The sequence below is a fragment of the Nannobrachium achirus genome (assembly GCF_963921795.1).
Source record: "Nannobrachium achirus genome assembly, chromosome: 14".
NCBI lineage: Eukaryota > Metazoa > Chordata > Actinopteri > Myctophiformes > Myctophidae > Nannobrachium > Nannobrachium achirus.
This window is the reverse complement of record NC_137821.1, coordinates 24064156-24081390: the sequence shown is the minus strand read 5'-3', so window position 1 is coordinate 24081390 and position 17235 is coordinate 24064156. Positions and strand designations below refer to the sequence as shown.

General features: G+C 44.4%; 1 protein-coding gene across 1 annotated transcript in view; it reads right to left on the bottom strand.

Annotated features, from left to right (window-relative positions):
- Window positions 1-17235, bottom strand: part of serpinh2 (serine (or cysteine) peptidase inhibitor, clade H, member 2) — a gene marked incomplete at both ends in the record, with an annotated part of 153035 nt that overhangs the window by 26798 nt on the left and 109002 nt on the right. Inside the window, one exon of the mRNA XM_080741499.1 lies at window positions 5208-5440. Coding sequence (XP_080597625.1) covers window positions 5208-5440 — 233 coding nt within the window. The remainder of the gene's footprint in view (window positions 1-5207; window positions 5441-17235) is intronic.

Sequence of the window (17235 nt, the reverse complement as noted above, 5' to 3'; positions counted from 1 at the left end):
GCCAAGATCAAAGGAAAGACGTCCCCAGACGTCTTATCTCTGGCTTTGATTGATTGCATGTTTACCAGGTAAAATAATAATAAATAAGGTTAGGTGAGCAAAAACACTACATTACCCATAAGGCTTAGCGGGTCGCTCTAATTCATTTCCTGGTTTGGATCACGTGCACACGGCTCTGTTTAGATCGGCCATGTTTCACCCCCATTGACAATGCAGGTAAAATGGAAGAGGATAATGAGGGAAAGGAGCGACGCGATCGCTGCCCGCTTTGAATTTTACCGGACCATGCAAAGATATCATGTGCGCCCCTCACGCACGCCCATGTTAGCGAGCACAACGCACACGCATGCGCGCTGGTAAATTGAATGCATTTAATAGATGGCAGCTGTTGTGTAAAGTACGATTTACCAATAGAGGGCTTAAATGGTACTGGATATGCAGCTCGGCAAATAAAAGGTAAATCTCCACGATACGTGTTTTTTATCACGATAAACGATAATATGGCTTATCGTCCCATCCCTAATGCATGCTAGCTTCATCCACCACAGAGCTGAGCCCGATGGGGCCTCCTCTCTAGGGATGGGACGATACGCAGGGTTGTTAAGTAACGGATTACATGTAACAGGATTATGTAATCAGATACAAAAAAACAGGTAACTTGTAAAGTCTCAGGTTACATTTTAAAATGTGTAATCTGGATTACAGTAACGGATCTGAATGATGGGGGTTGGATGTTGGATTACATTACAATCAGCGTAAAGTACTGCCACTTCGCTTAAGTAAAATTCTGTTGTCCTTTTCCTAATTTCATAGGCTCAATATTCTTGTCTAGTTATCAATGGTAAAACTTGTTTTACTTAATTAAAAAGAGTTTTGCGAAAAAGTAACCCAAAAGTAACTGAAAGTAACTAGTAGTTACTTTTTAAATTGTGATAATCAGATTACGTTACTGACTACATTGTCTTTGAAAGTAACTTGTAACTGTAGGGGATTCCTTTTTAAAAGTAACCCTTACAACCCACGTATCGTGGAGATTTAATTTATCGTGATATCGTCCTCCGTCATGCACTGGGATCATTTCACCTTTTATTTGCCGAGCTGCATATCCGGTACAACTTAAACCCTCTATAATTGGTAAAAGGTACTTATAATATACGTACTTGATACCGTTTTTTTTTTTCACTCTCTAAATAGCCGATTTACAAGCTTACAATGCGTCACAACGTGACGCGTTGTGAGCTTGTAGATCTGCTATTTTTGGCAAATGTTCCGCCCCAGGATAATGGCTTTTGATTATCGCGATAATATTGTAAATCGTGATTTCTTTTGTCACAATAATCGTGATATGAAAATGTTCATATCGTCCCATCCCTACTCCTCTCTCCTCGCTCCGGGCCACTGACCTGCTGGCTCCGAGGCTGACGAGAGCACAGGTCCACGCAGGCCACAGGAGGACCTTGTCACGCCTGGAACGGCAGTCTCTGGCGAGGCTAGAAATGAGCTACTAACAGCCCAGGGTCATCCTCAGACCTGATGCCAGGCTGTCTGGGTTTTTCAAGGCACCCACCCAGTGGCGTGCCGACGGAGACCCCTGTCTGCTCTGGGTGGGGGGTCCCCGCCCATGTGACCGCGTGCACCGCCACATACTGGTGTTGTCTCAGAGAGCAAAGACAGCGTCGAGACAGAGGGGGCGAAGAGGAGGAGGAGGAGGTCACAGGTGAAAAGAGGGAAGCGAAGGGAGAGGAAGGGCAGACGGTGAAGACGGGTGAGAGAGAGAGAGAGAGAGAGAGAGAGAGAGAGAGAGAGAGAGAGAGAGAAGGGCCTGGTGACAGAGGAGAGGTTGGGGAGGCATGGAGAGAAAAGACAGAGAGAGAGAGAGAGGGAGGCAAAAGAACCAAGAAAGGCAAAGAGAAATTTGGATAGCTGAGGCGGAAAATGCTTAATTTATGTTCCATTTTATGATGGTGTTGCATGCCAAAGATGGCAATCTACAAGCTCACAATGGGTCGCCTATTTTTGTTGTTTAACACCATCATAGGACTACGTGTAAAATCGGGCTTAAAGGGATAGTTCATCCCCAAAATGCCTTTTTTTCTATTGATTACTCACCCCATGGAGACTTGAATTTATGGATTTTTATTTTAGTTTTTCGCATTCCTAAGCCAATAATTTCAATGTCTCCATTGGGAACAAAGCAGGCTCTTTCTGTCTCCATAGGGAACCACTGCTGGCCACTAAATTATTGGCTTATGTGACAAAAACATATCCATGAATTCAAGTCTCCATTGGGTGAGTAACCGATCGTTTTTTCTTTTTTGTGTGTGTGAACTACCCCTTTAAGAGAGATACTCTTGCATCTCCCTCGCCAGTCATGGTGGTGGCAGGGCCGGCCATGGAGGAAGACGGCTGCTCAAAGGTGACCTTCGCCAAACCTCCCTCCCTCCCCTCGTAGCCCTGATCAATCCCTGCTGGACAAGTGGCCATGTGGCAGCAAGCTGCGTCCCTGAGGGTCCACCACTCCCCTTCCGGGGGGACCCAAGGCTAGCGCCTGGCGCCCGGGGCTGCTGAGGTGGAAGCGGAGGGGCCATGACTCAAGAGGGGCCGGGTCTATAGCGTCGTTGTCGGGTGAAAACCTTGTATGTCCAAAAACGTTAGTTTTGCATTTATCATTTTAGAAATTATTTAAACTAGCGAAAAAAGCCGATCGACAAGTGCTTGTAGATCTGCTGTTTTCACTACTTTTGTGCGACAGCCTTGTACGATGAAGCAGGGCTTTACTTTGCGAAAGAACGGACACATTTGAAACTTGGAGATACAAGGTTTCCACCCGACAACGACGATAGTATGGACGGAGCTTCATGCCTTCTGCCAGGCTCTGCTGGAGTCAGGCCAGGGTCCTCGGGGAGAAGTTGGGAACCGCTGAAGAACTTGCAGGCTTCTTCTTATCTTAGTTCAGGGGTCATAAATATGTCCTTACATGTACAGATGTGTCCGTGGCAAAGACTTGGTCTTGGCCGTGGCAATTGATTTTCTTTTTTCACACACCAGTATAATGTACTTATTTTGATCATAATACCAAATTACTGAATGTCAAGTCTCAGAATATGTATGGCACTGATTTACTGTGACACTATGGCTCTTTAGATGTCCACTAGCACTAGTGGTTCTTAAATGTTTTATTCGCTGGGACCCACTTAACTCTGAGAATGTTCAAAAGGAACCATTCGGTTCCATTTGAACACTCTCAGAGTTACAGACCTGGTCAATATGATTGTCCACTCACTTTGTATATCCGTGGGCAAAATAAATACAAATTTGACAAAAATGTCCACCACAAGCCAGCAAGGCGATGACCACAGTCTTAGTTTTATTGTTGTTAATTATTGTTATTATTGCTGATGTTGCGCAGTATTTGCAGATCTCACACACTTGCCTTTTGCTGCTTGAGTAGAGATAAATAAACCTTCTTGATTTTTGACAAGTCTTCACCGCCAAGCCTCGTATGTAGCTACAGATCTAGCTGTAGATGTGCTATTTTCATATTCACATATGGTCATATGAACATATTCGCATATGAGCAGTTGAGGTTTTGGCGTGGTGTCATATGCAGGCAGAGACATGAATCACAGATGGAGGTTATGTACTGTAATATTTGGTGAATTAAATTTAATGGAGGTTGGTCTGGGGTTAGGTAAGCGTTATAGCCTACCATATCCATTTTAAGTCATTTCATCCTCATGCATACTTAACAATGTACTGTAAATCTATCTCTCTTCAATATATTTGCTGCCATTCATAATTGTATCTACTGTTTCTATACCTGCACAAGAAGCATTTCTCATTTTATTAAAAATGAACCTTATGTATTATATATATTTGACATTGCTCATATTGTATTAGGAAATAAGACATACAGTATATGACCCATTTCCCCTGTTTCTTTCCTTCTCTTCTCTTTCTTGAAACGACATGATTGGAGCTTGCGAAGGCCAAATGCCCCCACAAGTATATCGAATTTGAGAAGCTGAAGACATTGATTGTTTTCCTGGTCCTCACAACAGAAATGGATATTTTATTAAAGAAAAAGTGTTGCAGTGGTAAAGTCCATGCCCTACGCCCTCCCAGTGGGGACTCCTAACTGGCAGGTGAGTCAGTGGGATACAACTGCAGTGTCTGACAACACAGAAATGTGTGCGGGGAGGAATTCATTCCGATAATGACGAATTTGGGGAGAAAAGGGGGTAAAAAATAATTGGCTACTCAAAAATGTTCAAGATTTTTTTTCTGTTTTTTTCTTTTAGGAGCTAGGTTTAAAATTAGGAAAAGGTTTAAGGGTTGGGGTTGGAGTTAGGCTTTAGGTTTATAGGGTTAGCATTTGTCAGTTTCTACATGCTTTCTAACATAAAACTTTGGGGTGCTCAACATGTCCGGGTTCACAAAAGTAGCTCCTAAACTCACAATGCCAACATGCTGACATACAAGTACAGTGATACAAACTAGGGATGGGACGTTAAGCGATATTATCGTTTATTGTGATAAAAAAAAACACTCACGATAATCGTATCATGGAGATTTAATTTATAGTGATATCGTTCATGCACTGGGATCAATTCACCTTTTATTTGCCGAGCTGCATATCCGGTACCACTTAAACCCTCTATAATTGGTAGATGAAATACCTACTCATCCCGCGAGGGAAATTCAGATATCGCAGCCCAACCCAGCTGCTTTTTTTCTTCAGCTTAACCCAGCTGAACCCTGTGCTGCTCACAAGGAGCGCGGGGGATAGGGGAGCAGTGGTAGCTGGAGCGGGGAATCGTACCTGCGACCTCTGGGGCCTCCGGAGTCCTAGGTATGGACACTAACCACTCAGCCATCACTGCTCTACTTATATTATACGTACTTGATACAGTCTTTTTTTCACTCTCTATCAAATGTCTTTGCCAAAAGATTGCCGATCTACAGGCTCGTAGCTTGTAGATCTCCCTTTGCGTTTGTTGTCTCTTCTTGGTTGGTGCATCGCTATGATCGGTATGCCCGAAACTGAAGGTTCTGAGGTGCAAAAACTAAGTGCGATTAAAATGCGTTCATTTTTTTTAATCGCGTTCATTTTCTGTAATTAATTAATCGCAATTAATCGGTTAAAGTCCCAGCCCTATATGAAACATATCGTCCAATCCCTAATACAAACTTGCGTGTGTGCGTACCTTCAAGCTGAGCGAGCAGGTGATGTTGGCGATGGGCATGGAGATGGCGGTGCTCGTCGGGGTGCTCCGGTCCAGCCAGGTGCTGATGAGCTCCGGGCTGAGCAGCCGGTCCAGCCTGGACAGACTCTCCACGTGGAAGGGCAGCAGCAGCAGCACGCTGGCCCCGCCCCCCCACAGCCCCAGCTCCAACACCTGCACCATGTTCCCCACGTCCTCGTAGTGGCGGTACACACCTGGAAACCCACCACCGCACAGGGGATAAGATGGAAACACCCAGAATAGGGCAGTGTTAATTGTAACAGCAAACTTTTTATCATGGTATCTTTTTTTGAGCGGTGGTAAACCGCTCCTAAGAGTGGCTGTGCGTGTGTCTGTAGCCTTTTTCCTCAGCGTTTTGCCATAGTAAAATGTGTGTACGTAGCATCATGTTTGTCTAGTGATGTCATATGTCGTATGTCTGTAGCCTTTTTCCTCAGCGTTTTGCCATAGCAAAACGTGTGTGTGTAGTATACCCTGTACATCCTAGACTCAAATCCTAGTCTGAAGACGTTATGCAAGCACGACCACCGCTCACTTCACATTGGGTGTGATTTTTTTGTTTAAGATTTTTTTTTAGGCTTTAATTCCTTCATTGATAGGACAGTAGACTGACAGGAAATGGGGGGAGATATGGGGAGTGACATGCGGCAAAGGTCGAGAATCGAACCTGGCGACACCGCCAGGCATCCATGCCTATGTGGCAATGCCTAAGTGGTATGCGCCTGGACCAGTAGGCCAGCGGGCACCCCTATCATGGTCTTTTTTTAATACATTTTCATTTTGTTTTAGTCATGTGTTTTAGTCACCTGAAATGTTTTAGTCGAAATAAACCAGTAAGACGCCTAATGACGAAAAGCGACCTCGCCCTTCAGCGTCTGTCTTGGCCATATATGGATTCCCCTAACAGGGCATCATCTGGGAATACCCGTATATAGACTTCTATTTTATTTTATTATCCTTTATTAGTCCTGGGGAAACTTTATTTTTTCTAGATACACTTTTTTTGTGAATGGGTTTTTACTTTGAATCAATAGGCGATAGGCAATCAATGGAGGAGTGGTGCTAACTCCAGGATTGGTCGAGCTTCACATGACAGTTAGCCTTCTGCAGAATAGTCACGGCAACCACACTTGTAATTTCCAATTGCATCTTTCAAGTTAATATATAATATCGGACCAGTTAACCATATGGAGATCCCTGATACCCATATATGGAGATCCATGTATATGGAGATATGGGCAAATTGGTTAGACTGAAATGTATATATATTGGCATTCAAAGAGTTGTGCATGGGGTGAGCCGCCTTGATCATCGTCTTTCATTCTGCTATAAGCATGGCCTGAGTGGTCAGCGCCATCTGGTGGACAACTCGGTGGTGAAGGTAGAGATGATGGGTTTGTCATCAGAATATCTAACTGATTGAAGCTCTTATGTGGTGTGGACACGCTGGTGCCTTTTCAGTTTACTTAACTCACTGAAACTCTTGTCACACTGTTTACAGATGAAGGGTTTTTCTCCACTGTGGACACGCTGGTGACTCTTGAGAGAACCTAACCGACTGAAACCCTTGTCACACTGTTTACAGAGGAAAGGTTTTTCTCCAGTGTGGATACGCAGATGTCTCTTCAGAGTCCCTAACTCACTGAAACCCTTGTCACACTGTTTACACGCAAACCTTTTTTCTCCAGTATGGACATGCTGATGATTCTTCAGGTTACCTAACTGACTGAAACCCTTGTAACACTGCTTACAGACGAAGGGTTTTTCTCCAGTATGGACACGCTGATGTGTCTTCAGGTAACCTAACTCACTGAAACTCTTGTCACAGTGTTTACACACAAAGGGTTTTTCACCGGTATGGACACGCTGGTGTATCTTCAGGTTACATAACACAGCGAAACACTTGTCACACTGTTTACACACAAAGGGTTTTTCACCGGTATGGACAAGCTGGTGTATCTTCAGGTTACCTAACACAGCGAAACTCTTGTCACACTGTTTACACACAAAGGGTTTTTCACCGGTATGGACAAGCTGGTGTATCTTCAGGTTACCTAACACAGCGAAACTCTTGTCACACTGTTTACACACAAAGGGTTTTTCTCCAGTGTGGATACGTTGGTGTGTCTTCAGGTGACCTAACTGATTGAAACCCTTGTCACACTGTTTACAGACGAAAGGTTTTTCTCCAGCGTGGATACGCAGATGTCTCTTCAGAGTCCCTAACTCACTGAAACCCTTGTCACACTGTTTAGACACAAACGTTTTTTCTCCAGTATGGATACGTTTGTGTCTCTTCAGTTCACCTGACGCAGCGAAACTCTTGTCACACTCTTTACACTGGAAAGGTTTTTCTTTGGGGTGGGCATACTGTGTCGACACCTCGGAACTCGTATCGCACAAGAGGTTTTCTTTCCTGTGTAAGTCATCAAATGATTCTTTACTTCTCCTGGCTGCATTGAAGTCCTCACAAGATCTTGGTGGTGAGGGGAGCTCTCCGTTTCTAATCATTTTGACTGTAGAGGTTGTTGTGGCTCCTCGTCGTGTTTTCATGGAGGGTGATCCGAGACGTGAAGGCGTATGGACACAGACCAGGACCTGTGTCTTGGTTCATGGACACTGCTTCTGTGAATTGGAAGGCGTTCCTTTGTCTCTTGCAGGCTGGAAAGATATTCTCTGTCAATCTCTTCCTAACCCTCTATGTCTCTATATATCTCTGCCTCCCTGACTCTCACGGTACACTCTGTAAAGATTTCACAATTGGTCAAGCTAGAGATTTGCACCCGCTTCGCCCCTTCTAACCGTTCTGTAGAAATCCTGTAACTTACAGTCAACTCTATAATTCATTTTAAGGTAGTATTTATACCCTGATTTCATGACATCACCCTTTTCCTATTATGATGTAACTGTATTATTTCAAGGGTTTTACCATTGGATGACATCACCCTGTGTGACAGATGGACGGAGACCTCTATATATGGGCAAGTCAGCCATAGGCATCAATATGGTATATGCCTGGACCAGTAGGCCAGCGGGCGCCCCATCATGGTCTTTTTTGTATAAAATTTCATTTTGTTTTAGTCATGTGTTTTAGTCACCTGAAATGTTTTAGTTCTAGTCGAAATAAACCAGTAGCGACCTCGACCTTCACCATCTGTCTTGGCCATATACAGTATGGATTCTGTTAGTGTGGTTCCCCTAACAGGGCATCATCTGGGAATACCCATATATGGACTTTTATTTTATTGTATCCTTTATTGCGACCGTCAGGTCGCACTCGCAGTTACTACCAAAACCTCGACAGGCTGTCTGTCCGTCAGTCTGTCCGTCAGTCTGTCCGTCACGTCACACTTTTCCCCAACTTATATCTCCGCCACCGTTGCCCCAATCTATGCCAAACTTTGCACAGACACTCCTTGCCTGCCAATCCACAACCTCCACCCCTCCCGGGACCCCCGGAGCTCCAGGGACCCCCAGGGACCCCCTGTCGCCGCCGCCAAAAAGTGCTTAAATGACCAATGACCACCCCAACAGGGCTGTTCACAGGGAATTCCCAGGGACCACCGACTCCTGGTGCTCCAGAATGGATGCAAAAGTGGTCGCACCCCTAGTGGAGGACCCCCGCCACTGCAGCGCACATAAAATGCCGTAACTCGGGCTAGGAGCGACCGGGAGAACCGGGGCCGGTACCCACGCACGGCGCCAAGAGAGCCGTCGACATGAATCTGTCCCATATAGCGCCACCATCAGGCCCATTTCTTCAAACACATTTTTGGACACTGCTCCTACAGATTTTGCCCTAAAATCACGCAAATCGGTACACAGTATGTCTACACTCATGTCATCAACATAGATCTGTCCCATATAGCGCCACCATCAGGCCCATTTTTTCAAACACATTTTTGGACACTGCTCCTACAGATTCAGGCCGACTTTTTCAAACACATTTTTTGGACACTGCTCCTACACATTTTGCCCTAAAATCACGCTGCGACCTAACGGTTGCTTATCTCCCGATTAGGGAGTCTTACTGGTTGCGACCGTCAGGTCGCAGTTACTACCAAAACCTCCACCGGCTGTCTGTCAGTCTGTCCGTCAGTCTGTCCGTCAGTCTGTCCGTCACGTCACGTCACACTTTTCCACAACTCATATCTCCGTCACCGTTGCCCCAATCCATGCCAAACTTTGCACACACACTCCTTGCCTGCCAATCCACAACCTCCACCCCACCAGGGACCCCCGGAGCTCCAGGGACCCCCAGGGACCACCTTCCGCCGCCGCCAAAAAGTGCAAAAATGACCAAATGACCACCCAAATGGGGCTGTTCACGGGGAATTCCCGGGGACCACCGACTCCTGGTGCTCCAGCATGGATGCCCCTAGTGGAGGACCCCCGCCACTGCAGCACACATAAAATGCCGTAACTCGGGCTAGGAGCGACCGGGAGAGCCGGGGCCGGTACCCACGGGTCTGCCTCGGCGGCGCCAAGAGAGCCGTCAACATGAATCTGTCCCATATAGCGCCACCATAGGGCCCATTTTTTCAAACACATTTTTGGACACTGCTCCTACAGATTTTGCCCTAAAATCACGCAAATCGGTACAGAGTATGTCTACACTCATGTCATCAACATGGATCTGTCCCATATAGCGCCACCATCAGGCCGATTTTTTCAAAAACATTTTTGAACACTGCTCCGACAGATTTTGCCCTAAAATCACGCAAATAGGTACACAGTATGTCTACACTCATGTCATCAACATGGATCTGTCCCATATAGCGCCACCATCTGGCCGATTTTTTCAAACACATTTTTGGACACTGCTCCTACACATTTTGCGCTAAAATCACGCTGCGACCTGACGGTCGCTTATCTCCCGATTAGGGAGTCTTACTGGTTAGTAGTCCTGGGGAAACTTTATTTTTCCTAGATACACTTTTTTCGTGAATGGGGTTTTACCTTGAATCAATAGGCGAAAAGGCAATCAATGGGGGAGTGGTGCTAGCTCCAGGATTGGTTGAGCTTCACATGACAGTTAGCTTGCTGCAGAATAGTCATAGAAAACACACTTGGAATTTTCAATTGTTGTGCATGGGGTGAGCCGCCTTGATCATCGTCTTTCATTCCGCTATAAGCATGGCCTGAGCGGTCAGCGCCATCTGGTGGACAACTCGGTGGTGAAGCGTAGAGATGATGGGTTTGTCATCAGAATATCTAACTGATTGAAGCTCTTATGTGGTGTGGACACGCTGGTGCCTTTTCAGGTTACTTAACTCACTGAAACTCTTGTCACACTGTTTACAGATGAAGGGTTTTTCTCCACTGTGGACACGCTGGTGACTCTTGAGAGAACCTAGCCGACTGAAACTCTTGTCACACTGTTTACAGAGGAAGGCTTTTTCTCCAGTGTGGACTCGCTGGTGCCTCTTCAGGTGACCTAACTCACTGAAAATCTTGTCACACTGTTTACACACAAAGGGTTTTTCCCCTGTATGGATACGCTGATGTATCTTCAGGTTACCTAACACAGCAAAACTCTTGTCACACTGTTTACACACAAAAGGCTTTTCTCCAGTATGGATACGCTGGTGTGTCTTCAGGTGACCTAAATGATTGAAACGCATGTCACACTGTTTACAGACGAAAGGTTTTTCTCCAGTGTGAATACGCTGATGTCTCTTCAGAGATCCTAACACACTGAAACCCTTGTCACACTGTTTACACACAAACGGCTTTTCTCCAGTGTGGCTACGCTGGTGTGTCTTTAAAGTGCATAACTCACTGAAACTCTTGTCACACTGTTTACACACAAAGGGTTTTTCTCCAGTATGGACACGCTGGTGTATCTTCAGGGTACCTAACCCACTGAAACTCTTGTCACAGTGTTTACATACAAAGGGTTTTTCTCCAGTATGGACACGCTGGTGTATCTTCAGGGTACCTAACACAGCAAAACTCTTGTCACACTGTTTACACACAAAGGGTTTTTCTCCAGTGTGGATACGCTGGTGTGTCTTCAGGTGACCTAAATGATTGAAACGCTTGTCACACTGTTTACAGACGAAAGGTTTTTCTCCAGCGTGGATACGCAGATGTCTCTTCAGAGTCCCTAACTCACTGAAACTCTTGTCACACTGTTTACACACAAAGGGCTTTTCTCCAGTATGGATCCGCTGGTGCCTCTTCAGTTCACCTGATGCAGCGAAACTCTTGTCGCGAAACTCTTGTCACACTCTCTACTTCTCCTGGCTGCATTGAAGTCCTCACAAGATCTTGGTTTGTCTGTGTCTCCTTGTTTCTGGCTGGCAACACAGCTGGAGGAAGATGAGGGGAGCTCTCCACTGCTCATCATTTGACTGTAGAGGTTGTTGTGGCTCCTCATCGTGTCTTCATGGAGGGTGATCCGAGACGTGAAGGCGTATGGACACAGACCAGGACCTGTGTCTTGGTTCATGGACACCGCTTCTGTGAATTGGAAGGCGTTCCTTTGTCTCTTGCAGGCTGGAAAGACTAATATATTCTCTGTCAATCTCTTTCTAACCCTCTATGTCTCTATATATCTCTGCCTCCCTGACTCTCACGGTAAGCTCTGTAAAGATTTCACAACTGGTCAAGCTAGAGATTTGCACCTACTTCGCCCCTACTAACCATTCTGTAGAAATTCTGTAACTTACAGTCAACTCTATAATTCATTTAAGGTAGTATTTATACCCTGATTTCATGACATCACCCTTTTCCCATTATGATTTATTATTTCAAGGGTTTTCCCATTGGATGACATATCCCTGTGTGACAGATGGACGGACGGCCTCCATATATGGGCAGGTCAGCCATAGGTATCGATATGGTATGTGCCTGGACCAAGCCCCCAGGACTGAGGGGGAGCTTTGAAGCAAAATGGACATGGTGGCCGTTTGAGGTACTGCAGTTGGGGCTTCTATTCATGAACCTCACTAACGCGCATCTAGGCTTCTTTGTATTGACGCGCGTTCATACCGGAAGAGCTCGTTCATGAATTAGAGCCCCAGCGCGTCCATGAACACAAACTATGACGCAAACTGCGTCACAGAAGCATAATAGAAGCCCCACTACGTCACGTTTCAGAGGCGTTTCAAACGCGGAAGTACGCTTCATGCGCTGGGTGAGCAACTCAATGCAAGTGGACGGGCGGGGATATCCGGTGTCCTCTCTATTCTTATTATAACTCTATGGCCTGGACCAGTAGGCCAGCGGGCGCCCCCATCATGGTCTTTTTTGAATAAAATCTCATTTTGTTTTAGTCATGTTTTAGTCACCTGAAATGTTTTAGTTTTAGTCGAAATAAACCAGTAAGACACCTAAGGACGAAAAGCCACCTCGACCTTCACCATCTGTCTTGGCCATCTGTCTTGGCCATATACAGTATGGATTCTGTTAGTGTGGTTCCCTAACAGGGCATCATTTGGGAATACCCATATATGGACTTTTATTGCGACCGAAGGTCGCATTATACCCTGAAGAAACTTGTAGCTTGTCTGTCTGTCTGTCTGTCTGTCTGTCTGTCTGTCTGTCTGTCTGTCTGTCTGTCTGTCTGTCTGTCTGTCTGTACGTACAGGAAGTGATGTCAGTGTGATGTCAGTGAGTCACAGTGATGTGGTACAGAATGACTCATATATGGGCATAAAAAGGATGTCACGTGACATCACTTCCTGTACTGACAGTCAGACAAGCTATGAGATTTCTCAGGGTATAAAAGTCCATATATGGTCATTCCCAGAGAGAGAAAAAAAAAAAAAAAGAAAATTATGTCCATATATGGAGATTTCTGATGTCTTAAATTCAAGGTAAAAAAATCGCACCCGTGCGAAGTGAGCGGTGCAAGCTAATTCCTGTAAGGGCGCCTGCGCGAATCAGTGTTGATAGGCATGCATGGCAATATTCTTTGTGTTGTGTATGATGTCAGTCTAGAGGTCTGCTCAGACTATATAAGGTTTTCGTGTGTCCTGACCTTTACATCGGCTCAAAATGAACACCTCCCAGGATTCGAAACAGCAACCATAGACTACAGGGTTTAATGTAGCGTGGTCGCTGTCTTGAATCCTGGGTGGGGGTCGATTTGCGCCAGAAAGGTCCAGGATATGCGGTTGGTCAGACTTTTTCCCTCTAACTTTGACTGACGGCCAACGCCAAGAAGTGCTGGGTTGCCTCTTGGAAACAGATTATGTCGGGAGTATATTATGCGCAACATACCAGCCAGGTTTGTTAGTATCCTTGACCAGACCAAAGGCTAATAACAATTTATCGTGCACATTCATGTGCACATTTATGTGTCACCAGAAACTCCATTTTGAGTAGCCGAGATGCAGGAGAAACTCCTAATTGTCGCTGTCTGAAACCAGATAGAGCCAAATAGAGCTTCTTGTGGGTTATAAAGCAAGGGGGAGACAGAGGGAGAACAGACAGGATGTCAGACAAACAGCCTGGCCATTAACAGCCTGGTGGCAGTCAAAGAGTGAATAGAAGAGAAAAATAATATGCAGTCCAGACCAGAAGCTCAAACAAAACAGACAGAGGGTTTAGGAAAAGTCCAGGATATGAAACAACCTGGCCATTACGCCTGGACCTTTCATGAACTTTAAACAGGTCTCAAGTGCAAGTTTAATGGCCAAGACAGATCTAAATTAGCATGAACAACACAGCATTTGATTGGTCTGTTCTGTTTGGCTAACACATGTCGTCACGAGTAGAACGGTTTCTGATTGGTCGATTCTAATGTTTAGTTACTCAACTAGCCAATCGATGAAAAATGAAAGAATCGTCCCGTGCTAATTAGGGTTGGGACCCGAAACCGGTTCTTTTTAGGACCCGGTTCCATGATAGCGGGTCCAGAACCGGGTCAATCATTTTTGCCGATCCGATTCTCTTAACGGGTCTCATCACCGCATCGCGGTAAAAGAAAAACACTAGCAATGATCAAATCAAACCGTGGTGTCTGTCCTTAAATCCTTGTGCATTGATTAAAAGCTGCCATTTGTCCTAAGCTGAAAGTGAAAGTAACTTCTGTGCAACGGTGGCTCCCCCTCCTCGTCCCCCGCACACATGTGAAGTGAAACCTTTGGTTAGGGTGCTTTTTTTTGCAAGGCAAGGCAGCGACATACAGTACTTTCTTCCTTGACAATAATGAGAGGCAGACAATACCATTACTGACATTTTGCTGAATATAAAAACGTTTTATATTGCTAATAAGCAAAGTAAAAGGGAATCTTTTGGAAACTTTATGGGTCTGTAACTCAGTGAATAAATGGAACCAAATGGACCTGTTCCATTTTAAATTGGGGTCCCAGTGATATAAATATAATTAAATGGGTATCTGTAGCCTAGTGTATTTAGAAATCCTAGTTCTAAGTTCAAACTAAGCCATATTGTAAAATAAATATAAGAAATAGGCAAACATTTTGAAAATAGCCGATCTACAAGCTCACAGCGCTCAAACACATTTTATTGAGGACTCATAAAACTTTTCTGGGACCCGGGACCCATTACATTGAAAACCTATTAACATCACTGCTAACTACTGTTTGAACGCCCATTAGGCTTATGTAAACAACTACTGTTAAATGGTCTCAATCGTTCATGTTTTATTTAGGAAAAAAAATCATAAAAAAAAAACATGTTGGACTCATGCATACAGCCAGACTACCTAACCGAACAGTGTTCAAGCCAAGTGAAATGGGTGCAGTAATTTAATAAAGCTGATTTTCCATGGTTTACGTTGTGTGTATTATGTAATTGTATAATGGATGATAGAAAATATGAAAAAATATATATATTGGAACCGTTAAGAGAACCGTTAGGAACCGGAATCGTTAAGAGGGAATCGCTAAGGACTCGGAATCGTTAAAATCCTAACGAGTCCCAACCCTAGTGCTAATATGTTTGCCAGACCCATGAAATGGGTAGGCCTACATAAGCAAATGTCGGTCTGTCCGGGTTTTCTATATAAAGGGTATATATGATGATGACATGATGATGACATGCCTACAAAAGGTATGATGTCATAAATGATGATGACAGACAGGGGGTCTGGCACAACCAGGTTGACCTGGTCTAGTTTAACTAGATAAACCGAAAGTGAAATATAGGAGCGGTTTGAACCGCTCAAAAATGAGAATGTTAGGGTACCATAAATGGCCCATATATGGAGATACACAGGCATCAAACCAAGGCCCTATCTCACCAAGGCCCTGCTTGGCAATACTAATTAATTATGTTTTTTATGCCCATCTCCATGTATGGGCATAACATATATTGTATGTATATGGATAAATATTATTATTAATAAAGGATAACAAAATAAAAAGTCCATATATGGTCATTCCCAGAAAAAGATAAAACCTTTAATGCCCATACATGGAGATTTCTGATGTCATAAATCCCAGACCGGATCTAGGTTTCCATATCCGGTCTGAGAGCCATTCGCAGCTGCCGTTTTTTCACGTGTTTTTTTTATTTGATAGCTGTTTGATTCTTGTGCCCGCCTGGCATATGATCCGCGCACATATCGTCTGCTATGTGCGCGAACGTGCCCACGTGTTACCATAGCGCACAGCTGGCTGTTTCCAACGTTTTCTTATGTAAATACTGGCGGATTCAGCAGGATACTGCCTGGCAACGGATTTGTCTATTCCAATGGATTTTTTTTCCCCGAAAGCAGTCATCTTGTCTACCGGTCTACTACATGAGTCGCGCACAGATCATGCACTATGCGTGCACGTGCCCACGTTAAAAGGTAAGGACAATTTGGCAGCTGCTTAGTACAGCTATATTTCAAATGGCAGCAAAATTGTTAATAATGACTTCTCATCTGGGGGTCCTCCCCCAGAAAATATTTAGCATAGTAGATGTAATTGCCAATCATCCTGGCGAATCCAGGAGCATTGACAAGCCTGCCCAATGAGCGTGGATAATTTGGAGAGTTGGATTTTTGGCGAAGTGACCGGTTACCCTTAAAACGGGTCTGCGCGGTGGCAGAAATAGCCTTGATCGACCAGTGGTTCTCATTCTCAACCATTAATTTGATGACCCGATCATCAGCTAAACCATGCAAAATAGCTGCACAACTGATATTTCCAATTCATTAATCCATTCTCAAATCTTCTATTGCATCTGCTCATTTCAGCACTGCCTGGCGAGCCTATTTCAACCAATTGCTGGGTCAGAACGACCTGTAATATCAATAGAGACTTTTCACAAGAGATATTTCACACGGTTAATGCACGGCGGCATAACAGAACCGTTTTAGGCTTAATATAATAGTTTTAATATAGGCATTATGTCTTACCTAACCAGCCCTCCAATAAGAATAAGACATGTTTATTTACTCACGTTTAGCAGCTGATGAGAATGCACCACATTGCCGTTGTACAGACAGATAGATAGATAGATAGATACCTTTATTATCCCAAGGGGGAAATTCAGTTGTCCAGTTGTAGCACAGCAGTATACAGTTATTTACAAAGTTACAGAGAAGTAAGAAAAAGATAGATAAGAGGAAAAAAAAGAGCAGTACAGTTCCAATAAAGAGAAGGTGCATCAATAGAGGGGGCGAATAATATATAAGTACATATACATAAAGTGTCTTACAAAAAGAGACCGTAGCAGTCAATGCTAGTTAGTGCAACACGTATCTCACTGTCATTGTTAAACAAAGCAAAATACTCAGAAACTACCAACACAACCTAATCCCAAAAAAACAGTGCGAAAAAAAAAAAAAAAAAAAACAGCTCAGAGAAGAAGAAACTAGGAAGCATGTCACCGCAAGACGCACATGAGCACTCTCCCTGGAAGGTCCTTAGGGGTCAAAGTCAATACAGCAATAGTTCCGTCAGTCTAAGTTATGAAGGAAGTCCTTCTCAATCGTCCGTTATGTGTCTCGTTGTACATCTTAAGGGCAGCCGGTACAAAAGATTTTCCTAGTCTCTCACATCTCCGTCCTGGGTAGGCAAAGCGG